This window comes from Vidua chalybeata, chromosome 6, assembly GCF_026979565.1.
Source record: "Vidua chalybeata isolate OUT-0048 chromosome 6, bVidCha1 merged haplotype, whole genome shotgun sequence".
In the NCBI taxonomy this organism is placed as follows: domain Eukaryota; kingdom Metazoa; phylum Chordata; class Aves; order Passeriformes; family Viduidae; genus Vidua; species Vidua chalybeata.
The window spans coordinates 59,430,319-59,457,778 of NC_071535.1; the positions used below are offsets into that span (position 1 = coordinate 59,430,319).

The window sequence follows — 27,460 nt, forward strand, 5'->3', positions numbered from 1 at the left end:
TATTCAGCCACACAAAATCCAATTACTTTGTTCAGGCTTTTGAATAAAGTACCCCATTTTCCAATAATTAGATTCTCTGAAGTAATCCAGTATCTCAAAGGAATAAGGTAACAAAATATTTATCCTTATTTATCCCTTATTCCATTACAACGTCAAACTATTATTTAGATTACCATTCTCAAAGATTTCCTAAAACACTTTATTTGGGGAAAAAAAAATTAAATGATCAGATGTTAACTTGAGTACTATATCCCTAGCATACAGTTTCCATTAAAATGCTGTTCAGCATTGGAAACAAATTATGTTTTGCCAGAAATATGGCCAATAGCTGCAATTATCTTTGAGGCATAGATTTCCTACCTTTTGATGTGTGACCCTTGAATTCAGATTGCATGAAATAACCAACAGCAGCTTTTTTGAAAAGCACAGGCCATGGACGTCCTTGAGTTAACTCCTGTCTGCATCAAATAATCTTTGCAGAAAGCTGCACAGCTTTTTATTGAAACATTTCCCCAACACAGATAATCCACCCCAGACAACACACGGTCAGACATGTGTCCTGTTCCTCTGGGTTGGACTTACCCAGCTGCAGCTCTCAGCTACCACACTTTATTTCAAACTTGCCTGCTGACTACAGCTCATCACCATAACTTCTGTGACTAATCCAGAAGTCATTCTTCAACCTTTGGGTTCTCCCTGTCTCAGAAGATACTCAGTAGCTTCTGGACCTTCAGGGCAGATGCTGATTAGAGGCAATTCTGAACTGCTGACACCAGACTTGCAGTAACTCCTCTGCCCACCCAAGAGCCCTCTCGACCACATGATGTTGCTGGAGGCTTGTGCTCCCCAGTCTCCCTGCAGTGGCAGTGCCATGTCCTTGACAGGTGACAAACATGGCTGTGCCCTTGGCAGGAGACAAACCAGGCCTGTGTCCTTGGCTCCCTGCTGAATTCGGTCACACGGAGCACCCCGGTGTTTGCAGGTGTCAGACCCCTCAGAGAGCAGCTGCTAACGAGCCCCTTTCAGTTCCTAACAGCCCCATCACCCGTCACCATCAGTTTTAGGTTCTATTCCAGATCCCTGGTCATGGGAGGTTCAGAGCTGAACCGCCTGGACTGGGCTCGGCAGGGAACTGCCCAGCCCTCACTCCCACACAAAGCCCTGTCCTACCCACACTGCTCACTGCCGAGGCTGTGCCATACTGGAACCCTAAAAACAGAGCAGCATCAGCTGCCCCCCAGACACCAGCACCTGAACAAAAACATCAGCTACATAAAGCTATACCCACAAACCTACCCTGAATAAAAACATCAGCTGCATAAAGCTACACCCCACAAACCTACCCTGAATAATATAAAGCTACACCCCCAAACCTACCCTGAATAAAAACATCAGCTGCATAAAGCTACACCCCCAAACCTACCCTGAATAAAAACATCAGCTGCATAAAGCTACACCCCACAAACCTACCCTGAATAAAAACATCAGCTGTATAAAGCTACACCCCACAAACCTACCCTGAATAAAAACATCAGCTGTATAAAGCTACACCCCCAAACCTACCCTGAATAAAAACATCAGCTGTATAAAGCTACACCCCACAAACCTACCCCGACCTGCAGCACCAGCCACCCTCCTCGGGTCTGCCTTAACCACTCCATTATTTACAGCACAGGCCTCTAATTACATGGGTCTCCCTATGAGCCTTTTAATTACTGCTGCATTCTTCTGTCCTGCCCTCTTGAATTTCTCACAATCATTCGGGAATTAATGGCAGGAAAATAACCCACAGTATTAATTGCCTAGAGAATACTTTGGACAACACTTGAGTCCAGTTCTGCACCTATACAAGCAAAATGTGAAGTGAGTAGCTGGTATTGAATATGGTCCTTAGCTCTTTCCCTATCATCTTGCCAGTAGGAAAGCTTGAATAACTAACAATTTTAGTTCGTTTACAGAGACGTTTCAGTTATATTTAGCACTTCTAAAAGGGCAAAGTACTTGAAAGATACACACTTATTTGGATGCTTAAATATCTTTCTAGCAATATGTTTCTTATACATTTGCAAGGTGACTAAATGCTTTGCTTAGTTCATTTTTGAATACTGTACACTGGAAAAACACTAATTAATTTCATCATTTTGTCAAATCAAGAAGCATTTAAAAAAAACATTCTTATTGTGAGGGATGCAGGCAAAAGCAAGATATGACACACAGCTTAACAAAGAAAGTGCTACGCAGAGTGATACTGGCATGCAAGCAACTATTAATTCTCACCATGGACTAGTTGCACATATTTTAGGGATGTAACACCCAGCAAGCACTCTCAAAAAATCATATATTTAATCACTCAACCAGTGTTTGATATGCACACAAGGCATTTAGGTTTGTTTTTTTTTGTTGTTGTTGTTTTTTTTTTCCTTTTTTAAAAAAGGACTAAAATGCAACCCATGGCAAAACAAATCTAAGCACAGATTGGGGAAGCTGACAAATCAGGTCAGAAAACATCTTTTAAAATAATTAAGAAGCATTCCTTTGAAGAAGAATTGTAACGTTTATGACAGGACTTGCCACAACCAGATACAGTAGCCTTTAGGATGGACTTTGGGTGTAGTTTTTGAGATGCAATGGATGGGACACAGCACCTACCTTGAATGTTTACAAAGTTTACGAGGTCTATTATGCAATTTCCGATCCCAATTCTCTGGATCACTGGAGTTACTGTCATAAGGATGAGGCCGTCCTGCCATTCCACTGCCAGCTTCCTCACACTACTGCTCTGAAAAGCACACATGCAGCACTCACAACCTACATTAAGAGAGCAGTGTTTACCTTTAAGTAATGCCACACAGGAAAAAAAAAAGTCAGACATGCAGAATTTAGTGTTGTTAGGTTTTGATTTTTTAAATGCAGATTACAGAAAAACAGGATACGCTGAAGCAGAAATTGCATGACAATAGTATTTTACACATTTTGCTGATACCTGCACTAAAAAGAGTATTTTGTTATAAAAAATATAGGTCTATAAATGGTGGCAGGCAAATTAAATTTTGCAACAGTTAAATTCACTGTGCCCAAACAGAAAAGTCACTGGTTATAAAACACAAGACAAACATATCATGATTTTCTTTCAAATGTATAAAGTTAATTCAAAGGAGGATCCCAAGTGGAGAACAGAGACCAACAGTTTTACAATTGGAATGGCTGACCAAGAGGAAAACAGAATTAACATTTATATCCAAGTCCTCACTACAAAATGCAATCAACAGCAATCCTTAGAAACACTCCATGTGGTCCAGTTTCACTGGCTTTTGCAGAGAAGTCACAAAACCTTTAATAAAATAGATATAATAACTACCCTTCCTTAAATAGGGTCTGATGTCATGTTGAACTCCCTTTAGAATTCTCTCACAGCTCAAATCACTCTGTGACTGTCAGCAGAGACAGCCAATCTCCAAAGACTGGTGTTCAATCATACCTCTAAGTGACACTTGTAGCAACAGAGTTGGACAATTCAGCACGATCTGGTTACAAAAATGATAAAGCAGCCACAAGTGAGCAGCTGATGATTGCACAACATCTGGAAAAAAATTGAATTACAGACAGATAAACCTTCCAAGTAATGGCAAATCTATTATGTTTCTTTACAATTTTAAGCTACATATTGTAGAAACATTGTCTCTCTACCTCACCCCACCCTTAATAGACTTGTATTATATTCAGTGAAACTTATCTTATGTGGAAGTGAGTCCCAAAGCAACTGAGACCTCTTTAAAACAAAGTTACTTCTCAAATAAACTGTCCTTTAAGTCGTGGAAAATTGAATAGCTCTCCTGGCAAATTTAGATTCTCCTAGCTAAATTTAGACCCCAAAGTTTTTATTACAGGGGAAGAAGAGAACAAGCTTCTTAAAAATGTTGGTTGCATCCAAGTTTTGCCTTCGTGTTCAGTTTTACCCAAGCAAACAGGTTTAATACAAAGTATACAGTCCCCACCACAGGGTTGGGTCTTTTTCCTGTTACAGTTTCTATAATGAAATGCACTTTGATTGGAACACTTATGGTCAGGCGTCCATATAGAGTCAGGAAAAGGAAAAAACATTTCATTTAAAATTACAGGAAATACTCAACTTTCTGATTAAAAAAAAAAAAATGTCCTGATAAGCATTTCATTGTGTATTACCTGGAAAGTCAGGTTAGCAAACCACAATCAGTGTGTGAGGACATTACACAGAGAAGGTTATAGGATTTACACACTTTTATCAGGAGAAACAAGGAGAAACCTACAACCTGTGTGAGAACAGAAGAAGTATTATTAAGGAGACTAGGGGTTTCTAAATCCAGGAGCAGACCTTCCCAACAGAGGTGCAATACCAGCCACACAAGCCACACAAGAATAAAACCACTTTGTATCCTGAGTTGAAACAAACTGTGTTCTTTAGATTGAGCCTCTCCTCTCCAGCCAGGTACACAGCGAGCCTTGCTGCCCTCAGCAACAGCAGCGTGTGAACACAGAGCCAGGAGCAGCAATGGCCAGGGACACCAGAGAGCCAGGAGCAGCAATGGCCCAGGGACACCAGAGAGCCAGGAGCAGCAATGGCCCAGGGACACCAGAGAGCCAGGAGCAGCAATGGCCCAGGGACACCAGAGAGCCAGGAGCAGCAATGGCCCAGGGACACCAGAGAGCCAGGAGCAGCAATGGCCCAGGGACACCACAGAGCCAGGAGCAGCAATGGCCCAGGGACACCAGAGAGCCAGGAGCAGCAATGGCCCAGGGACACCAGAGAGCCAGGAGCAGCAATGGCCCAGGGACACCAGAGAGCCAGGAGCAGCAATGGCCCAGGGACACCACAGCTCCCACCGTGCCATCACTCAGCTCCCTCCTCTCCTGGGCCCTGCTTCCACTCCAGGCTTTGCCAAAGCACCACAGCAGCTCAGGGCTCATGGAGCACCACAGCTTTGTTTACAAGCTTTCATTTCTTTCCACAAACCCTCTCTTCCCTTTAAAACCATCTGAGAGCTTTATAGACACCTCACCTCTCAGGTACACACCAAAGCAGGTCCCTTAGGACAAAGAGGCACTCAGCACCCAGTTCTGATTCTTTGCATAGAGGCCAATATTTGAATTTAGCTTTTGTACTCAAAAGATGTGCAAAAGCAGTTGTTTTTATGAGAACTGCAGCTGAAAGGCCAATTTAAAGCCACTTCCTGAAATTGTCTCACACTCTCTGCCTCCTCCCCACCTTTCTTACAATGAAAATTCAACAGGAAGATGCAGGTCCACACACACTTCAAGGAAAAAGCCTGTTCAGAGCAGGATCAGCTCCTCTGTGTGCTTTGCTCTGCAGCTCCATGCTGAAGCCCTCACAAACAACACGAGATGCCACAGAAGGACAGAAACAAACAAATGGAACTGTTTCCCATGAACAACAGCATTCCCTTCTCCCAGCTCATAGGGAACCCCAGCAGTGTCACTGATGAAGTGCCAGGCTGGCACCCAACTGAGAATCAGGGCACAGCTATGAAAAGAAGGGAAACAATCCCAAGTGTCCAAAGCTACATCTTGTGAAACTTCTTGTTTAGTTCCAAGCATGTCACACTATGAACAGTCTTCCCTCCATCCTCCACTCCACTGGATCTCAACAATTAACACTACTCTAAAAAACAATTTGCTGTAACACAGCCAAATTTTTCTCCTTGACCACAGCTGATAGTGCTTTTGTGCAGTTTATAAATAAATGTACTTCTCAATTTTAAGTTTTAACAAACCTTTAGACTAAAACTATAAACAAAGAACTCTTTTGTTTTGCTCTGTCAGAAAGTTTCTTTTTTCAATTAGAAAATGCTGCATAAACTCTATGAAGTAACTAACCAGTCATCCTGATTAATTTTTAAACACTTCTGCAAACCCACTTTTTCCTGCAGCAGAAAATAATGTTTCAGTTGTGGTTTGGTTTTTGGTTTTTTTTTTTGTTTTGTTTTGTTTGTTTGTTTGTTTTTTTTTCATGGATTCACACAGCAGGCAATAAACAAAGCATGTTTTGAGGAACATTCTAACCTTGTGTATAGGAAAAAAAGAAAAACAAAACAAAACAAAAAAATCCCTGCAAGAGTACCTGGCCCCAAATACTACTCTAAGCCTTCCATGAAAACAAGGAACTAGATCTGAAATGTTGTTGAAGGTAAAAAGGCACTGGGAGCACATGAAATAAAGAATCAAATCCAAATACCCTCAGCAGATCACACAACACTGGCATATTGGCCAAAGTGGTTGACATTCTGATTAGCTAATTAGTAATTCTCCAGGTGTAAAGAATGATTTCATACCCTTCTGCAGAAAGCAAATACTCCAGAGAATCATCACAGGGAATAATAGGAAATCAGGAAGCAGACTTTAATTTTCAAAGCTTTCATCAGAGACAGCTAGAACACTTCAGATTTGCTAACATCAACTTGAAGCCAGAATCATCACTAATTTATGAGAGTTGTAGGCTACTGAAATACAAGGGAATTGTAAAGACCCAGTGGGTTTGAGAAGTTAAAAGTCAACGTGGTAGAGCCACCCCAGACATTGCAAAATACAGTAATTAATGTGTTTACAGCACTACTTAAGGAGCTCATGAAAGGATGTATCATACGCCAATTTGTGATAGATGTTGGACAGATTATTTTAAATAATACTTAAAGCATATTCATCAGGTCTGTGCCATGACCAAATGGAATGCATAAAGGTTGCTGAACACATCAAGCAAGATTCAGACATCAGGTGCTGCACAGAGGTGGACGTGCAGTTCCCTGAGGTGCAGGACTTGCATTTTTCAAGGCACTGCAGGCCAGCAGGGGGTATAAAATGCTCTCTGGATATCTTTCAGCAAAGAAGTAAAGCTAATCAAAACCAACATCAATGCATTTCAAGCCAGCTAGTCACACTTTAATTGCTGAGAATACCTGTAGGCTGCAAAAATCTGGAGTCTTACTAAAAATTATGATTACTATACCCTGCAATTTTGAGGCAGAGGGCCAAGATGTCTTCTGGCCACCAACTCATCAGGTAGAACAAAGATCTGATGTCTCCTGCTGTCAGTACTGAGGACAACATTCAAATAACTAATATGTAACATTCCAGGCTTCTACTCAGCTCTGAGCTTTGGTCAGAAGCATTTCCAAAAGTAGGACAGGTTTCAGAAGTTCCTCTGCTCTAACCTGCTCCCTCAGCAGAGTGCACTGGAAAGGCAACCCAGGATAATCAGGAAGCTCCAACACACAAGTCACCAGCAAGGACAAAACCTGGCATTAGTTGTGACAAACTCCAAGAGTCAGATTAAATATTTAGACTTTCTGTAAGGGGTGACAGTCTGATGTTCACTGCCTCTAGTCATCAAAGCACAAAAGCAGCAGCAACAAAAAGGAACTTCCAAGTCAGATTTACTGGGAATGCAAGCACGGTGACATTACACCCTAATTAAGAAATACAGTTCAAAGGACACATGCTCATAATGCAAACACCACATACCATGGAAATCCATACCTGTCAAGTGAGTTTCTTGCAAACTAGTGCAGACATCAGTCACAATTCAGCCACATAAAATAGCTTTATAAACCATCATCACTGAAATGTGATCAAACTGACACTGATTAAAGCACAGCTCAGAGACATCCTTTGCAATACAGGCTCAACATTAACATAGCAGGTCAGGATTGAATCTCATCTTAATAAGCAAGTGGGAGAAAAAAAAGGGAAAAAAAACCTGAGCAGTCACAGGAAGCTGATGGTATTCCTACCCACAGCAGCATAAACAACAGATATCTAGTGACTAGCCTGCAACCTTTAACTTTTTAATTCCTAAAGGGAACACAATCATAGAACAGATATTTGACATTGGAAGCCTAAAAAACAAGAGGCAGATGACTGCCAGCCCCAGCTCAATCAGGGCTCATTGTGTAAAACCTGCCCAGCTCCACCTGTAAAAAGCCCAGTGAATGGAGCAACTTCTCCCTCCAAAAGCAGAGTCCTGGCTCTCAGTGCAGGAAAAGGGAGCAGAGCCCAGCTCCGTGCCACTGCCACTGGTGGCCTTCTAACACACAGAGAGAGGCAGGCACAGGGCTCCATCCCACCCGGCACCAGGGATGAGATGCAGGGCACCAGAGCAGCAAGCACATTTACTGAAGGAACAAGCAAGGTCTGTACCCATGGCTGTACCCAGCAGTGACAACGCATCTCAGTGAGCAAGGAAATTCATACACGCAGTTTTTCATGTCCGAAATGGAGTCTAAATTAGCTTTTATACATATTTTAAAGAGATACATACTTTCATTGATAAGCAACAGCACCAGGCCAAGATTTAAGCAACATTGCTAAAGAAAAGCTGTGCTGAAAGGAACTGAGACAGAATGAGGTTCTGATTTTTGTGTATGAATACAGGACAAAGCAGCCCCAGCCTGAAGCACACAAGCTGCAAAAACACACAGTTTATAACATAGTGACAGAAAACCCAACAGTGATGACATCTGTTACTAATTTAACACACAATGTCATCCACACATCAGCTGTTCACCATTTTCAAATGCAATTGTGCCTAAAAGGAAAAGTGGGCTTCAAGAAGGAATTTCATGTGGGATGTGAAAGCTGCTTTAGCTTGTTGTCTTTCTTAACCCCCGGGTTCCCTGGCATTAACACACAAACACAAACATGCTGAAAACACTTCCCAGAGCAGCCTCAAACAGCACCATCTGCACAGAGGGCAACGACAAGCACAGGCAGGATGCATGATGAGGTTTGGAGACAGAAATGGTACAAATCCAGGGGTAATACTCAAAGGCTTTTGGCAATCTGGGTCTTAATAGGAAAAGAAAATAAAATCTCTGATGTTTTGCAAGAGACTCAGTCCAAGACACACTTACAGACCTGCCAAACACAGTGCAACAGTCTTCCTTAACTACAGGGCAATGGAAAAAAAAAAAAAAAAAAGGGAAAAAATCATCCAGTTCCTTTTGACTGTACTTGTGTTCACTATAGAAATCCCAGGTATCTAACTCCAGCTGATGCAGAGACACATGTTTCAGCTCAGAAAAAAGATAACGAGTGTGCACAACCAGGTTATGAACTTTGAATAGTGAGGCTGATAATCTGAATTGTTTCTCTGGGACACTGGCTTTCTCTGGCAAACCTAGGAAGGAAAGAAAGCATCTTCCAGGGAAAGGATCAACAAAGCTGAAGCAACAACAGAGCTAAGTACTCTTTAAATCAATCACTGAAGGTGATCCGTGAAGAATATAGGCAAACACAAGCAAGGAGAACAACATCAACAGTCAAAAGGCTACTGAGAAGACAGATTTTAGGCATTTATTCGAATTTGTAAGAGGCAGCCAGCAACAAAGAACAAAAAGACACAAGTCTCAAGCACTCCTTTGGACAAAGAAGCTAAACAAGTGACAGCAACAAACCTGGGAGAGGTCTATGATGGAGCTCGATCCAAATTCTGAAAGAAAAGGGTTCTAAAGTGACACGCTGAATGGGACCAGAGATAAAGAAGGAAAAGATGCAGACACGGTAGCTACAGACAAAAGTGAACGTAAAGAAAAAAACTAATGACAGGCAACTGCAACAAGTAATTGTACTGTGACAGATTTATCATGTAAACAGCTGATATTTTCTACAAATAAAACATGGCAACATGGGAAAAAAAAAATTATAGAAATACTGAACTCATTATGAAATCATCTGAGTGGGCAAATGACTGCTCAGGCATTACACGACGGCCGTCAGGCAACACCAGTGTCTCTGTACAGGCCTCACAGCGACTGCAGGTGCTACCAATAAACAACACGAGACGAAAGCCAGGCATCGCAGCCGTGCCCAGCCTGCTCGCACTCGCAGGCACGGCGGCAGGCGCACGCAGATCTGTCCGCGGGGCTCTGGGGCTGAGAATACCGCCGGCAGCAGACGGGGAGCTCCCGGAGCCCCCTCCCCAGGAGACATTCCCAACCCACCTGGACGCGCCTCCGGTGCCACCTGCTCCGCCTGGCCCCGCCGCCGCGCGGGGCTGCGACTACGGGGATCTGCGGCGATCCCTCCCGATCCTAAAGGCTCCGCAGCAGGGGAAGCGGCACCCGGGGTGCCGGGCTGAAGGGTGCCAGAGGCCCGCGAGCCGCACCCGGCCGCCCGCACTCACCGGCTCCGGCGCGGCCGCCTCCCGCCGCCGCTCCGCCAGGCCCGGCACCGCCGCCACCTCTCGCGAGAGCCGCCCCCGCGCCGCGGAGGAGGCGGTGGCAGCGCCCGCATCTCGCGAGACTGGCGGGGCGGGGCGGGGCGCGCGCGGGACGCCGTTGCCAGGGAGCGGCCGGGGGGGGGGCTCCCTGAGGGGAAGGGGGGGGGTGGGGGAGAAACCTGCAGCCTGCGAATGAAAACCCGACGGGAGAATACCACGGGTGAAATGAATTAACAAAACCGAAATCGCAGCAAGTCACGGAGAAACAAGATACGCGCCCCGCGCAACCCTCCGCCGAGAGCGGGGGCGGCCGGTCTGAGGGGCCGGGGCGGTGCTGGAGAGCGAGCGCCGCCCGACGGCCATGGGGAACGGCGGGGCGGGGGAGCCGGGATCCCGCCTGAGGAGCCGGGATTTCCTCCGGGGAGCCGGGATCTCCTCTGCCGAACCAGGATCCCGCCTGAGGAGCCGGGATCTCCTCCGGGGAGCCGGGATCTCCTCTGCCGAACCAGGATCCCTCCTGAGGAGACAGGATCTCCTCTGCGGAACCGGGATCCCGCCTGAGGAGCCGGGATCTCCTCTGCGGAACCGGGATCACCCCTGAGGAGCGGGGATCTCCTCTGAGGAGCTGGGATCACCCCTGAGGAGACAGGATCTCCTCTGAGGAGCTGGGATCACCCCTGAGGAGCCGGGCTCCCCCTGTGGAGCCGGGATTTCCCCTCAGGAGCTGGGATCTCCCTTGTAGACCCGGGCTTCCCCTGAAAAGCGGGGATCTCTGTGGAGCCGGGCTCTCCCTGTGGAGCCGGCATTTCCCCTGAAGGGCTGCGCTGAGGGGATGATAGCGGGCCAGCTGCCATATAATAAAGTTTAGGTGATTTGACGTCTCTGTTATCTCAGCTTTCATCCTCAAACTGACTTCCGATTTAAATTACAACTCTATGTATAGCCCTAGAGGAAACACAGAGTCTGTGCAATCTGCAGTCTGTTTAGGAATACAATTAGTAGACGTGGCTGTCATTCCATAATACCGCAGCAGAACCATCCTGCCCCGCAATTCAGGCACCCTCAGTGTACTGAAGTGTCACAGGGGCCACTAAACCCTTCCCACTCCCCATGGGACAGAGGAGGGAGAATAACCCAATAGTGAGCCCCAGATAGATTCACATTTAAAGAAAACATTTGTCTTTTCTCCAAAATATTCTCTGATGCATCATTATTAAATGCAAGCAGGGTTTGACTTCCATACCAGGGGAAAGGACTTTAGAAATCCTTATGCACATTGGAGACAGGAGGAGAAGAGGGGGCAAGAGAGCGAGGACTTGTGCCTTTGCTATATCCAAATACCCCATAAAGGATGGCAGCCTTGCTACAACAGGCAGCAAACCATGAATCTGTTAAATGAATTCTCTTTTCTATCCTTTAACAATGACCAGAGAGACAAACCACACAGTTCTAGAAAGCCAGCAGCAGAACAATGAGGGGCAAGCAGCTGCCACAAAAGCTGTCAGAATGTGCAAACAAGGCACGGAGTCAGATGCCACACGCCCAGTGGTGAACCAAGCAACACCAAACACCAGCAATTGCAGCAGGTGAGGTCAGGAGCATCTTAGAAAGCCAAATCAGTCAAATAACCAGCAGGAGGTTTTACCTACAGATCTCACAATCTGTCTTGTTTCTGTTTGACTTCTTGTGATTTTGGCTTTGCTAAATTTTCACTAGCTTGTTGAGTTTGTTTTTTTTTTTTTTTTTTTCATGTGCTACTGCTTAGCTTCCCCTGAGGATCAATATTGATGTTTTTTTGTTTTTTTTTTTTTTTCAATAAGTCACCAGTGAGAGACACGATTGATTTTCACTGAGAATTCTATAAAAAACAGGTGTGTACAGTCAATATGCACCTGCACAGGATAGGCCAAAAAAGCCCTTAAAGATTTTAAAGGTGTTCCTTCCCCTCTCCTCGACCCTGGTGAGGCCACATCTGGACTGGTTATTTGATATACCTTTATTGTGCCTCTTTTATTTCTTTTCTGACTGCTGTTGTTACAATTTATTATGATGAGATTTATTATCATATATAAGTGTTTCAGTGGCCCTATAATTTCTCACCATCCTCTTTCTGGTCCCCTCAATCTATGAAAGAGAGATGGCCAAAACTGCACATTTTTCCAGGTGAAGATGAATATTTCCATTTTTTGGCATTAAAATGTTTTTGATAACATCCTCTGCCCCACACCGAACCTTTTGCTGTTTTAACTGTTGCTACAATGATCAGAGGTTTAAGATGAAAAGCCATAACAAATCCACTTTCTAGATAATTAGTAAGTAATTATATTAATATTACATCTTATTTTTAATGGCTATTACCTAGCACTAATTAATCTGCCACTGTGTTGTCTTTAGTCCTGAAAAGTCATACTGTAAGCGTACAGAAATTTTAAATATTTGTGTAATCATCATTCATCTATTGGCTAGCTGAAGATTAGGAGGAATTGTTGTTTGGAAAATAGAATTTTTTGTTTAGATCAAAATGAAACAGGTTATGATTTTGGCACTTGAAGATTATACAGTTTTTGCATGTATCATTATTGTAAGGGGACATAAATAGGTTTGTGCTAGGTAAATACCTTTTGTTTAACCACCATTGTGATTTTGTATGCAGGAAGAATGGAAAGGAAAATAAAAATTACTCTCATCATTACTTTTGGGCTTATTTTGCTGTCATAAAATTAAATAGCTTAATAGTCTTACCCCAAATGCTAAATTATATCCAAACAGTCACAGGCCAGTCAGTTCTTATGCTTTAACATAATGTCCAAGAGCTTTTGGTCCACTTTATTTGGTAATATATAAGTGAGACATAGGTACAAAAATGCAATTTTCTTTATTGAAGTTAGCACAGATGCCTGATTAAAGAATAAATAGAAAGTGCACCTTAAGGCCTCGATCCTACAACCAGAGAGTTGGCACAGAACCCTTGTGCCATCTGCTCCCAGCATCAGGGCCTTTGCTTTGCTACAAGGATGGCCGAGAGGGTGGCCTGCAGGTCTCTGGTTACAAACACATCTCTAGCCCTCAGCAGGTTGCATCTATATTTGTGGGGAGTTAGGAGGGGTTTGTGAGGCTCCCCAAGGCGTGCCAGACATCAAACAAACAAATGAGAGCCAGCATGGGAACATCCATGCAGCCACTTGGGCTCAGAGCAGCAATTCGTCTGGGTCTGAGCTCTGCCAGTGGCAAATGTGGAGGCACCCACCAGTATTCCTGCTGGGAACACCTTCCTATCATCACAAGTGACTGAGGCTCCTGAGCACATATGTGCATTACAAAAGTAATTTTGTATTTGCTGCTTTTTAAAATCATTGCCATAATTGATTTTTCCCTATACAATTCTTTCTGAGTCCTGCTTGGAGGTTGAATGTATTCCAGCTAATGGGTCCTCTCCCAGGTTGATTTCTGCACACTAATGGTTCTCCTTCTGGAGGTCTGGAAAAGTGAGATGCCAATCCTACAATAAATTGCGTATGGAAATGAGTAATTTTATTCATGAGAGCCACTGGTCTCACAAATAAATTACACATGAGGCCTAGCACAACATACAGAAGTTCAAAGACAGATAATTTATAGGGAAAAATGAGGGACAAAAAGTATATATCACAAGATTTTTGTTTCAGTTGTAATTGTCTGGTGTAGAATCATTTCCCAGCTCTATAGTTAGGGCCATGCTTACATATGTTCTACCATCTCTGCTCCCACTGTTTCTGCAGTTAATTACAGGGTTTCATCTTTTGGAGGAGGGGAAGCTAATCAAACCTTCCCTTCATTTCTGTATTTTGCAAAATTCTTCGGAATTTGTTTTAATTTTATCCCTTTGTACTTTAATCTTAAGCTTTGCTTTCCTATTACTTTTCTGTTTGCAGTCTTTAATCCTAAATTATTATCATGCAGCTTTTGCTATGTAATTAATGTTCATCTGATTTTAGGCCTTCTTCTGAAAATAGATGTGGGTTTAATTTATGTATTTCCATTAGTACAAAGTTAAACAAAGTTTAACCCTAGGCCACTTTCTCGAGACAGTCTCCCCTGCATTTATTCCTTCCTGGTTAACAGTACAAGCAGGCCTGGTGATTACACACAAATACTGCCCATGTAAGAGTTGTAGAACTGGCCTTCAGTGGTTTTCCAGCTTTCTTACTGATTTGAGTTTCTTTTTCCTTTTATGCTGGCAATTTTAAGATACATCAGCCGAAGTGCACCCAGCAGTGGTCCTGGGCAGACTGTAAATACATTCTATAATTTAGTTGTGAAATGTCTCACTCAGAGGGGCTACAGCCTTGAACAGAGCCTTTAATCCTTACTGCAGCTGGAATAAATACGAATGAAATGCCCTACTTGATCAATGCTACACAGACATGTGCTCACGTGGACAGACACAACGCTCTGGCTGCCCTCACTACGGCTTTGTTTTAAAGAGAACATCCATGTAAGCCTTGTCCAGATCCACGGATTTCTTCTGCACTGCTGCCCGCAGGTGCTCCGGGAGCAGCCTCCGGCCCAGCACAAGGTCGTCCTTGCTCCGAGGCCTCTGGGTGCGAGCGTCCTCCAGGGCACTGTGCACGTCCTGCAGCTTCATCTGCAGCCAGTCCTGCCTCTCCACCGTGTGCCGATGCTCGCCCAGGTTATGCATCAACTGCATCTCACTCACAGACCTTCTCCTGCAGCAAAGAAAAGCAAAGACAGAGGCCCATGGGAGCCCTTCTTGTGTTCCAGAACTTGGCTCAAAGGCCCAGGTTTGGGAACTTTTGTAAGGAATCACAATACATAGCTGTAGGAGCTGCCTGGCTGATCTGTAGGGCATAGAATGACATCTGGAGAAGAGAGGGAGGGTGGGTGGTCATTTGTTATTGGTAATGGATATATCAGTGAGAAGGCATCACAAGTGGGACGTAGTTCAGTTTTGTGGCAATATTGTTCCTATAATTTAGTTCAGCTATTGTAGAGGAGCTTAGGGCTTTTATAATATTAGGTAAGTGATCAATGAATCTATGGCATTTATTCAGTGGTAGTTTTCTGTGATCACTAGAGATAAGGAAGCATGATTCCCTGTGGATTTGTGTCTCAGCTGGTGGATGTTAGTGCCTAAGTGTGAGTTACAGCTAGATTCTCTCAGTACAACAGATGTTCACCTGTGTAGACCCCCAAGACATGGAGCTTATCCAATTTGAATAATAAGAGAAGACTTACATGATTTTTATCCCTCTACTCAGCTGCCTATTTAAAAAAAAAATATATATATATATATACTCAGAGTGTCTGAGATCTCTACAGCTATTTCTAGAGAACAGAGTTTGGCCAGCTTGGCCAAAGGGTTCAAAAGCAGGGACAGAACTCACACACACATGCAAAGACAAAGCACCACGTTCTCAAGAGCAGCAAAAGCCATCTAGTGTGAGACAATGTACTTACACCATTGGTCTTCCATCAGAGGTTGTAAAAAAGCACATGGCACATAAAATTATTGCAGCCTGGGCCAGGTTTCTTATAGAAGTCATTTTGTCTACAAAGGTAGAAATGAATACATGTAAAGTCTGTAATTCAAGTTATTTCTGTTTGTTCCAAACACATTTAAATTAGAAAAAAAGTTGAAAACATCAGACAAGAGTTTTTGAAAATTCTTTTTTGTGAAACAAGTTAAAGCAAGGAATGCAAATGAAGGATTTACTTCTAATAGTAATTTTGTGAGCAACTTATTGTTACTTCCTGGGCAACTCCATTAATTTTGGTCAGCTTTAGCTGCCTTGCATTATCATTGTCACCATCATCATCATCATCATCTAGGTACCTATCTCTTGCATAATTAGGTGAAAAGCACCACAGTCTTCCAATATTATTATTATTGTCATCACCATCATCATTATGACATTGTAGCCTTCAAGTCCAGTGAAATACTTGTGTATAGCTATTCAAATGAAAAAAAAATATAGAATAAAACTTTCTCTATTTCTCTATTTCTTTTGCATATTCTTTAGAATGAAGAGGCTGACTTTCCCTGACAATTTTGCATAAAGGCATAACCTACTGAGTTATCCCAGTCCCTGTTGAGTTACAGAAGAAAAATCAGAATGAAGCCCCTCATTTTATCAGGGATAATCCTGCATTTCCCCTCTGATTTTTACATCATCATCAGAACTGCCATTTGGAATATATTTAGAAAATATTTACCACCGATGATGCTACAACAGGCAAAAACAACACAGTTCCAATACCAGTTTCTAGTCTGGATTTTCAGTATTGGCAGGCAGAAAAGGCATCTTTTTGTTACCATTTAAGAAATTTGATACAGAGTAACTGAAACCTAAGAGATACAAAACTCCACAGTGCCATTTTTTGCCATAGTTTCTGCGGCTTTGCTCTAGGTCAGAAAAGCATTTATAACACGGTCTCTTACATGACCATATCAATGAGGTCCTAGCAGTCCATCCAACCCAGGATTATAAATTCAGGACTTGAATTCACTTCAAGATATTTCTCGTTCACTGCCTCTGACTTTTTCATTTAATAAATTTAGTTCAGATAACAGAACAGTTTGATCTTACTAATATTCACTTTTTAAGATAGTCTGAAAAGAAACTAACACAAAAATGGGTAAAGAATCAATGATAAATTATTCTAGTAAGTCTTCCAGAGAACTTGCAAAAAAGAAGAGTATACTTACCAGATAGAATGTTTAAGAGATTTCTGGCTTGGGTATGTCAGCAGATGACTGTCTCTTGATGTCAAGTATATTTAAAGACCACTGAATTGGTTTAGTGGACCCCTTAAATGTAACTTTAAAATAGAGCTTCTAAGTAACTTGGAAGCCCTTTTATTGTCTCAGTTGATGTCACTGTCACACACACCCTCCTGACCCTCATGTACCCACCCTCAGATGCTTTCGTTGATTTGACATTTCATTTACAGGGTAAAGAGGCCTCAACAGAAAGTCAGTCCTGGGCAGCTGTGGGGAAGTTTGACTTTTAAATTCAGAATTGTGCCCAAGATAACGTCAGCTCAGAAGCTGTTGGAAGAATTTGCAAAGAAAACTTTGAGTTGTTAAATGCAGGCAGGTAAAACTTAAATGAGACAGTAAGGTTAGTGATGTACAAGTGAAAGATTACAACTAAACATTTTTACAAAATACTGAAAAGATAATACTTATAATACTTGTGGGAAATAAGAATAGTCTCTCCAGGTCAAATATAAAGTTTATTTACTAGTAAGGAGCAGAGGCCCCAAGAATGATAAAGGATCAAGTTTTTAATGAGAAGTTGGTGCCACTGAAAAGTTGCTGAAATGGTGTTAGACCCTCACTGCTCTGTTTTACCTATATCTGTAAATAACCCTGAGTACCCCAAATGTGCTAAGTAGAATGAAGGCATTTGAAGCAGCTGAGATAAAAACTAGTACTTTATAAATTTTGGGAAAGAAATATAGAATTCTGCCCGCTTTCTAAGACGTGAAATGTGTAAATCAGCAGTATTTTCCCATATTCATGAAGAAAGATTATTTTTGCTGCAAGATATTTTTCCTGTGTTAGATATTTCTTTTGACTTCCAGTGTATTTCTCCCCCCAAAACCCAAGCAAGCATCCACAAACAAAAAACAGTTTGCAACTGTACATTGTAACCCAGAATTTGTAAGACATTATTGCTTTTACCATGAATGCTTCTTGCTTATGTTGTAGTTCTGTTGTATCTCATAAAGAGTTGTAAAATTACGTGGGGAAAGGGAGGGAAGAACCAGAAACTCCAAAAAGCTCTAGAGAACTCATGGTTCCCTCAGTTCATAGACTTGTGAGTAAACTGAGAATTAATGAAGCAGTTGACTTGTACAAGTTCAGGAAAAAAAAGTAAAGCCAGCTTCCAGCATTATATCGTCAGCTGGCAATATCCTTCCCTTAAATGCAGCATGCAGGGGTTCATGGGAATATATTTTATTAGGAGATTTGGATCTCCTGGAAACACCAGGATATTAACCTGAAGGCTAAAACATGACTAAACTGTTAAAAAAGGATATTCCTAGGTATAATGTGACTAAAAATGTACAGTGGAATGGCATAGCAGGCAAGGATTTTAATCTCCACACAGTTGGCAATGGAAAGCTCCCTTTTTTTAGATTTTACTGTAACGTATGCAAAACCTTTAATGAAACTCTCAAGGTAATTTTTTTACAGGGGCCTGGGATTCATATGGAACCTTTAGCATGTGATAGCAAAGGCTGAAGTAAAGGACAAGTGTTAGAAAATTTAGTGTAATTTTTATTCAAAGATAGTGATGGGTCATACCTGAAATTTCAAACAAAGATGGTTTAACTTGATACCTTGAAAAAGATGCAGCTCATTTCAAGAGAGAGAAGACACAAAAATAAAAATATTCAGTATGTGCCCATTATTTGTAAACAAATAGACCCTGTGATGGTAATTAAAGAAATTTTGCATGGCAGCTCAAAATGGGCATTGCTTTACATGCAGAAAAAATAACTTACTTGATTTGGATTATTCTCCCTCATATCCAGAAAGTATGTTATTTGAAAATACAGCTGTTAATAAGTTACCCAATGTCATCCCTGTTTGCTAAACTTGGCATATCAAAAGTGAGAATGACAGACAATGGACCAAATGAATGTAGTTTTTTTTAACTACATACTGTAATTGTTTGCACTTTTGTTTGGACACAGTATGTCCAGTGTTTAATGAGGAGCTGAAAATGGTTTTGAGGACTTTCAATGTTTCAGTCAGAGGATGATTCATGTTCAGATTCAAATTTTTCCCTGTCTTAAGCATCCTTTTAAAAATTCAGGGCACTACTGAACTGATCCCAGGAAACCAGGGCTAACAACTGCTGAGCTGCTGTTCAGTAAGAGGCTTAAGACTACCCAAATTTATAGACATTACCACAGAAAAAGAAACAACAGATAGAAAAATCAAATAATATCTCTTTCAGTTGAAAGGTATTTCATGATATTTTGTAGCTATAGGACTGTGCACGTAAATACAAAGGCAAAGTATGGATGAAAAAAATCTGCAGGTTCTTAAGAACTTTTCATGCCTATAAATGAGACCTGACCTATGGAAGACAATTTTTGCTCCCCTTGGAGTAAGAAGAGGGAAAACACAGTGGATTTTGAGTTTCCAAAGGGACCATGGGAACCTGTTTTGGCTGAAATACAAAAATATTTAGAAGATTTTAGTTCACGTGTGTGACTATTTCTTCATGCACAACAGCAAACTTTCTCAGGCTAGATCTAAGCTTGAGTAGGGTGTTCTCTGCTACCTTCACATCAACTCACAGAATGCTGTATGGAAGTGAGACAAAATAATGATACATTCTCAAAAGTTTATTACAGGAAAGGCTTCTCCATGCCAGGAGACATTACAGACACCAGGCAGGGGCATGGCACTTCTGAGGATGAGGGAGAGGCCTGAAAAACCAAAGATGCTGGAGCCACAGTGTGGAAGGGAAGAGCTGACCACAGCCTTTTCCTCTGACAAGAGTTTTTCTTGATCAGCCAGCAACCTACCCTTCCCTGACCTTCCCTTATAGATGGTACAGATACCTGAACCAATTGGGCATGAAGAAATCTGTGTTGCTTTGTTTGCAGCTGGTGTGCCACTGACGTTGAATTTGTGCCATTGGATGTAATCAGACTCCAGGGCTGAAAACAAGGGGAAAGCAATGAGACAGATTTTACAGCCAGGTAGGTGAACAATGACCATATTCCAAAAATCCTGAATTATTTTTAAACTTCTTTTTGTGTATTCTATTCATTTTGTCATGGGAAAATATTATACCAGATCTTGAAATTAAACCCATCCTGTGCTACGTCACTGGAATACGGTTAAAGGACACAAAACTTTCCAGAATTGTACTGTTCAGTGATTAAAACACATTTTCAAAAATTAATGATGTAATCTGGTCTATTAATATTCCTACAGAATTCTCCATTCTGTAGATTTAAGGCTTCAATGCTGCAGTGAGATTCCTGCAGTTCTATTTCCAACAGCAGGCTTTTCCCACACTGCTTGTTCCAGAGGATAGTTCCAGATAAAATGCTTTCTAACTGCAGCTATGGCTTAAAGAATATTAGTAGGTCACTGAGCAGGGGAACAAAGTAATTGATGACACACTGGATGATTGGTGAGACAACTTTCTAAATGTGTCCAAGGAATGTTTGTGTCTTGACACAATGAAGAGCCAAAGTGACAGTCAGTAAACTCCTTAGGACTTCATTTGATTGACAAGATTTGTGGCTTTTCAAATACCACAGCAGCATGTCTGGTAATTTATGTAAGCAATGTTGGGCATCTTCAGGTGGGTTTTGGGTTCATGCAGCCAGATGAAGCTTCAAGCCTATGACAGTTTCCAAGTGGATAAAAAAACAGCACAAGGATTTCTCAAAAGATCACCTATCACAGTTCTAGTTTGTGTCCAGTCTTCATACAAATTGGTTTTAGCAGCTACTGGCAACGGTGCATTTGGATATAATTGCTTACCAGTACATCTGTTCTCCAGTTACATAAAATCTTTCACTTGAAAATCAGAGTATTCCCAAATCTCCCTGTTTACTTTCTGATGAAAGCATATACTGATGATGCTTTTTTTCTAGGCTGTGGACATTTAAACAAAGATGGATTAAATGCAAACATCACTGAGAGAAAGATCAGAGAGAGAACAGAAGCTGGTAGATTTTGGTCCCACTCACCTGACTTTAAGTTCACTTGCTTACCTGGAGAGATGGACTGAACACTGTCATGATAACTGTGACCCAGATTATTTCTAGAGTTAAATAATTAAATGGAACACATACAATGAATGGACACTTCCTTTTGCCCTCAGTGTAACTCAGCCATGTCCAGTTTATTGCAGAATTTCCCTATTGACCTCTCATGGGCATGGCAGGCTTTGCTGGTGGGATCAGGAATGCACGAGTGCTCGCTCTCTGCATGCCACCCTGCAGGATGGCTGCCTAGAATGTCACATTGCATTACATGGCTCTTTTGAAGACCAGATGGAGGCTCCTGCTTACCTCATCTCTCTCTCATGAGAAGAATCTGAAGCTTGGTGAGGCAGCCCAGAGCAGCCTGGAGGAATGCTAAAATGGCTGTCAAGGGAAGCCATGAAGGACAGCTACCTTTGAGTCTCTACATATTTCACTGGTCAGTAATAAAAATGCTGTTGTGCATCCTGAACAATAAGAAAATCCATAATTAGTTTCAACAAGTACATCTTGGCACATTTTTAAAGTACTGTTAGTGAATTGTACACTAAATATGTAAGTATTTATAGAATTGTCAGTGAAAGTCTAGGTTTTGATTTGGATTTTAGAGTTCTGGTAAGTTATTTTACAGTCAGTAATCAATAAATATTAGCCCTCATGAAACTGAAACACCATGCTGTCAATGCTCTGCTGAACTCAATGCTATAATGAACAACACAGTGCTTTATGACCTTTTCCAGTAGACAGGAAGCTGGTACAATACTCAAAAGTGCTGTTGGATCATTGGATTTTAGGGATAATACCAAACTGGATTATGCACATGCAGATTCACACACATCTATAGTCATATATAGGCCAGAATATTTCCAGGCCCTTGCTGGCCCTGAGGGCTTTGTGCAGGCCAGAGTTCCCTTCCAGTGCCACGCAGGGCACTCGCAGCTCTAATGAGGCTTCAGGTTCTTCTGTGTCATCCCTGAAACCACCATGGCACACAAGGACAGCACTTCTTGGAGCACAAGTAACCCCAGAGGGAAATGCATCTAATATTGGAACAGGGATGAGTCTAAAATCCACTCCCATTCCTTGGACAGTCTCAAGCACTTCACTCAAGGCTTCGGGATTCAGGAAGTAAAAAATCTGTAAAAATTCTTCTTAAGTAAAAATCTGCACACACAATCACATACATGAAGATTCTATAAAATCAGCATTTTAAAAGCATTTAGGACATCTACTGAAAAAGGCTTGAATAGTTAAATATTACGAACAGCAGATACCTGCAAGTGTCAGATTTGACCTACCAAAGCCAGTGTAAGAATGATTGTGCCAGCTCTGCATAAAAGAACCATGAAGACTCAGGATGATACAGGATAAAACAGAGAAGGACTGCAGTTTTTATGCAGGTAGCCATGTATTTTTCTATCCTTTCTCCTGAAAAGATAGCTCAAGTTCATATTCCCCTATTTTTGCAGCCACTGCAGATGAGCAGATAGCACCCAAGCAAGCAGTCTGGAGCCTGATGAAATCTCATGGGAATGACAAATGCAATTTGCAAAAGAAGGATGACATTTCAGACCTTTCCTGCAATCCAGTGACTATCCTGAAAAAATCTCAGTCCACACAGTCTGCTGAAATACTCATAAATATACAGAACTGGCATAAATAATTGTTTGGGTTTTGAAAGAAAATACTATGCTAAGTCTGTGTAAACATGCAAGGAGATGCAGTCCCTCTAGTAATGGTGATACTAAGAATGAAAAATATGTTGTATTTAATACAAAGCTTTTCATTATTTGAGCTATAAATTACAGCAAATAAAATGCTTTATGTTATATATTAAGGACCTTGTCCCAGAAATAAACCCCTTTAAATGAAAACTTCTAGGTGAATGCTTATCAAATATTAACTCCATAGATACACACGTTGACCTGAAGTTTCTTCATGATAATCTCTTAATGTCCTTTTACATATATTTATATTATTTTCTAGAGGGATAACACAATTTCCTGCTTTATTTAATACAGCCTTTTCACTAAATTATTGGCTGGACTATTAATATTTATCAAAATCAAATTCCTGAACTAATAATTTTCCTTGGTTTAAATCCATGCATATTATTTTCATTATATATATTTTTAAGTCTTCCTGTGTTGATCAGAAATTTTCTCAAAACTATTTTTTTTCCCTAGCATCTCCTGAAATATCAGTACTAGCATGAAAATCTAACAGTAATTCTCACAATCCAGTTCACCAAGAAGTATAGCACCTTATATGAATGCTATACAGACTATCTCAATTTAATATTTTTCATTAACTGTTTTTTCTTTGCTCAGCCTCCATGGAAATCTGTTTGTAGGTTGTGTCTCCTTCCATATGACATTTAGGCTCTCCATCTTAATTTTCTCTGCTTTTTATAAGGAGCCTAGATCACCACTTGCATGCACTGCACATTGTCATTTTAATCTCTGCAGTTTGGACTAGGTAAAAAAAAATCAAAATTTGCGTAGCTTGCACTGAGCATGAATGACAAACTAGAATGATCAGTAATTGAGGACCTAACCCTGAATTTCTGCCCTCATTTTCTATTATTCTGGTTTTTTTTTCACTGTGATCTCCCTGTTTCATGGGATAGACTAGTGAGGGTAAGAATTTACCAATTCTGCCCAAGCAATCATTAATTTTCCATGGTTCCTAGTCATTCTTAAAATGGTGAACCCTATAGAATCCAGTCCTTAAATTATTTTTTTCTGGGTAAACCCCTCTTAGGAGCAGGTTTTTCACCATTACCCAGATAATTTTCCTCCTATTGTCTCCTCTGCACTTTTATCACTACCCATTACCTAAACAAATGGCTCATTCTCAACATTTGAGAAAATATAACAATTACTATAGAGACACAAATATTTATATCTAAAAAGCAGAATCCATAAGAAGCAGTCCAAGCCTATACAATCCTTCTATAAGTTGTTCCTTCTCTTCTTGTAATTTGTACCATTTTGCGTGACTTCAAGATTGAGAACTCTGAGTACAGATTGAAGTTTTTCATTAATTCTGCACAATTATCATCCTGTAGCAGTAACAATGGGCTTCAGACTTTTGCAGTGATCCTACAAATGCATCTTAGAAACAGAGAATCATGTGAAGGAAGGATCCTAAGCCATCTTCCCTAGCTGCCTTGTGAAATTACAGACCAGAATAATTTAGGCAATTGCTGTATTAGTTTTCCCAAGATTAGTGTCCCTTCTCCTCTTTCCTATATCAGGAAACCTAAAAGGGATCTTTGTGTATGTCTGTAATACAAATGACCTGAAAACCCAAGGCATGGTCAGAAGCTGATAGGAAATGGGGCATGCTAATGTGCCAACAGATGCTGAGGTGGGAGTGCATCCTGGACCCCTGAATCCCTTTGCATCTGAGAGCTCTGTAGACATTTGTGATGCATAAATTCACCTGGGGCACAGAGAAGGTGGCGTGAGCTGAATGTTGTTCTGTGCTGTAACTGCAGGAGCAGAGTCTATAAATAACCCAACCCAGTTACCTTTTCCAGAACTTGGGGGATGGCTGATCCCCAAAATAGATGAATTACATAACTCTCTTCTCTAAACATCCTCATTCACTCTGCACATCGGGTTCTTTGCACACCACTTTAAAATTAGTGCATCCCTCTGGTTTATGCTCAGCACTTGCTGGAGCAGCTGTTAGGTTGACATCAACTCAGAGGAGCAAATGCTAATTTTCAGCATCCGAGGATCTGGGCTTTGGTTGCAGTTATTTATGAAAGAACATTTAAAAAGAACAGCAGGTCTGAAATGTATAACTCTGGCTCTAAAGTGCAACTGGGTAGGGTCAAAAAGGCATATTTTTGATGCACTAGGCTGGATGCACATGGTTGAGTTACATGAGGGGGAACAATATCCAAGCAGAAAGGTGCACCTTTGCAAGGATGGCCTTGAACTAAAGGTTGCATGAGAAGCCAGAGAAGTGGTTTTTTTTCCCTCTGGAAATCATTAGTATTTAGCAAGCATCATACAGTTAAAAGGAAGATTTCATTCTGGAGCTCTGAAATCTGTCCTTAAAGGAGCCACTGGACCTAGAATATGCTGAGTGAAAAAGCTGTTCTTGGATCAAATCCTAACTCTCTAAAACTCTTAGGACCTTCCACAGTGGAGCTGTGTGTTGGAAGTACTTGCAAAGAGAACACCCCCGAGTCCTTAATGCTCACAAAGGTGTGTCCAGTCCCTGTCTCCTCAGGCTGAGCTGTCAGGGTGGCCCAGCACCCTGATTAATGTAAGGAGAGGACAGTGCATTGGAATGACAGATCTGTGGACATGCTCAAATATGACCTCATCACATTGAGGACATACTTAGAGAGCAGGATCCTTCTGGAAAGGGTGCCCTACAGCTGTGTTGTCACTAATGCCACAACAGGTCTCTTGCTCGTGATAATTCTCATCAAACAAAACCAGGAAAAGCTTAGTGCACAAATCTCAAAGCTGAAATCTACCTGCAAAAATAGGAAATATCACCCAAGGATCCCTGCATCACTCCTGTGGGTGGAGATACCTTTCCATGGCATCATGGAAAGTTGTGGAGACCAAAAGCTGACCTGGTTTGGTGTGAGAAGTGGTGTTCCAGCCATGGGGCTGCCCATCTATTGCTGCTCTGTTATGTAACATGCACCAGCTTTGGCACAAGGGATCTGGCACCTGCAAGAGGCACAGATTTCCCACTCTGCCAGGGCTGCAACCTCATCTTGTCTTCCCTGTATTGATCTTCACAGAGGAGTTACACAAAATTTGCAGGCTGGATTTTTAAGCTTCTTGGGTGTTACTAGGTTTTCACTTTACGTGTGTCTGTGTTTTGCGCTCTCCAGACACTTATTTTCATTCCATTAGCCTTCACTATTTTTCCATCTCTGTTGGGGTTCTCTCTGGGATTTTTATTCCTAATTTATAATCAGCCCTCTGGCACACTACATACCATATTTCTGAAGAAATATGAATAGTTATTATTCTGCTTAGTTTATAACTCCGCTCTTTTGAAGCATGATGTAAAAGCTCTTTGCAAACCTATGAACACTGATTGGAATGATTGTAATTTTTTGGATTTCTGGAGAGTCTCACACTGACAGCTGTTATTTCTGGTGCCAATCCCACCTCCATGTAATAAAACACTTCTCTGTATTATCTCACTGCACAAGTATGATAAATACTTTGTCACAGGCATTTACTTGCATCCTAGTCCTCCAGTGATGGTGAGACACAGGTGTTAGCTCAGCTTCTGTGCCTGCATTGTAAATAGCATTAGACTAACTAGGTGATGATATCACATCAATATTTTGCATTTCCACAGAAATATCTCACATTTCTCTTTTTTTGAGTATGGACTGTGAAAAAATGCAAAGGGCGTTTCAAATGTATCAGTGTTTAGGAGAGACCACAGTCCATGTAACATCTTTAAAAGAGGAGCCTTTCAACTATCTCATGTTTCCAGAAACACTTAAATACTCAAATGTCCTGTAGCACAAGTGCCTGCTCACAGCAGGCACTGACAATTAATTAATCTGACGATTAATTCAGACCCAGCATGCTTTATTCAGTTGGGTCTTGAAAATCTGCAAAGAAAAAAAATCCTGGAAGCTCTCTGGGCAACCTGGTCAATTACCTTTGAGGGAAACACTTTTTTTCCTTAGTCAGAATCTCCCATACTTCAGGCAGCAGTGCTCTTTCCTGCCAGTCCTTGCCCAGCCATTACTATGGCAAGGTGAGAATCTTGCACTAGTCCAGCCCAAGCTGTGACTGTACAGGAACACTGAAAATGTTTGACCTGCAGTTTCTGGGCTTATCCTTCTTGAAGCAAAGGGAAAAAACATGTGAAAGACATGCAAACAACTCAGATCACAGTTTCCACTGTGTCTCTGAAGCAATTTTTTTTTTTTTTAAGGATTCTAGGCTGAGGTAGTTACATAGCAGCTTTCAATTAAAAGTAAAAAAAAAACAAGGGGGGAAATAAAGCAAATATCATGTTTAAAGATATATAGAGTGAGGTTGATTGAAAATAATAAAGTTTTAGCTGTACAAAGGAAACTGAACTAGTAATTTTAAATGCCATTTAATTATAAGCCAAGTGATGTAGTAACTAGGGGAAGAAACGAGTTATGTAAAGTAGGTAGAGGATCTTCAGTATTTAGTTTTGTTTACACTAAGCAAAACACTGAATAGAAATAGCCTCTGTTCCAGGGGACAGTTTGTATCTCTCTTTGAAAGAGGCTCTTTGGGTGATCTGGTGTGTTATACAACACTAAGATTTATTTAGGTACGTTGGTTGCCCGAATAATTAAAATGGAATAACCAACATAAACAAAGAAGTTCCTGCCTCACTCATCTCTCAGAATTATTTGAAAACTGGTAGATAGAGAAGATAGATCTTTAGTATGACCTGATTTAGAAATTCACATCACATGTCAAGAGATACCATCCACCGGTGCATGAGTTTCCCAAAAGGATTCTG

General features: G+C 41.4%; 3 protein-coding genes across 9 annotated transcripts in view; all 3 read right to left on the reverse strand.

The window, feature by feature from the left end:
• BTBD10 (BTB domain containing 10) overlaps positions 1–10,245 on the reverse strand; it is a 29,669-nt gene extending 19,424 nt beyond the window's left edge. The window contains exons 1-3 of one of the 6 annotated variants that reach the window (XM_053944415.1): positions 9,990–10,165; positions 3,479–3,580; positions 2,650–2,779 (exon numbers count right to left, since the gene is read on the reverse strand). In XM_053944415.1, coding sequence (XP_053800390.1) covers positions 2,650–2,750 — 101 coding nt within the window. In that variant the 5' untranslated portion in view covers positions 2,751–2,779; positions 3,479–3,580; positions 9,990–10,165. The other 5 variants (XM_053944413.1, XM_053944416.1, XM_053944414.1 and 2 more) reach the window with 5 other exon arrangements.
• A 112-nt stretch (positions 10,246–10,357) lies between these two features.
• On the reverse strand, positions 10,358–11,336 carry LOC128789012 (collagen alpha-5(IV) chain-like). 2 transcript variants are annotated; one of them, XM_053944422.1, is made up of 2 exons: positions 10,883–11,336; positions 10,358–10,782 (listed from the first exon to the last, which is right to left on the reverse strand). In XM_053944422.1, exons 1-2 carry the CDS (start codon positions 11,106–11,108, stop codon positions 10,463–10,465), a joined length of 546 nt encoding a protein of 181 aa, XP_053800397.1. In that variant the 5' UTR covers positions 11,109–11,336; the 3' UTR covers positions 10,358–10,462. The 2 variants fall into 2 exon arrangements, with proteins under 2 accessions (XP_053800397.1, XP_053800395.1); XM_053944420.1 differs by having other exon boundaries at positions 10,358–10,822; positions 10,883–11,335.
• A 3,120-nt stretch (positions 11,337–14,456) lies between these two features.
• Positions 14,457–15,803, reverse strand: PTH (parathyroid hormone). Its single transcript, XM_053944423.1, has 2 exons — positions 15,665–15,803; positions 14,457–14,913 (listed from the first exon to the last, which is right to left on the reverse strand). Exons 1-2 carry the CDS (start codon positions 15,748–15,750, stop codon positions 14,652–14,654), a joined length of 348 nt encoding a protein of 115 aa, XP_053800398.1. The 5' UTR covers positions 15,751–15,803; the 3' UTR covers positions 14,457–14,651.
• Between the last annotated feature and the right edge of the window lie 11,657 nt (positions 15,804–27,460).

Excerpts from the sequence above, each read along its gene's own strand:
- PTH (XM_053944423.1), bottom strand. The coding sequence starts at position 15,750 with ATGACTTCTATAAGAAACCTGGCCCAGGCTGCAATAATTTTATGTGCC. Across the intron at positions 14,914-15,664 it reads TCTGATGGAAGACCAATGGT|GAGAAGGTCTGTGAGTGAGA; the intron begins GTAAGTACATTG and ends TCTTTGCTGCAG.
- LOC128789012 (XM_053944420.1), bottom strand. The coding sequence starts at position 11,061 with ATGGCAGCTGGCCCGCTATCATCCCCTCAGCGCAGCCCTTCAGGGGAA. Across the intron at positions 10,823-10,882 it reads GGGAGCCCGGCTCCTCAGGG|GAGATCCCCGCTCCTCAGGG; the intron begins GTGATCCCAGCT and ends AGCTCCTCAGAG.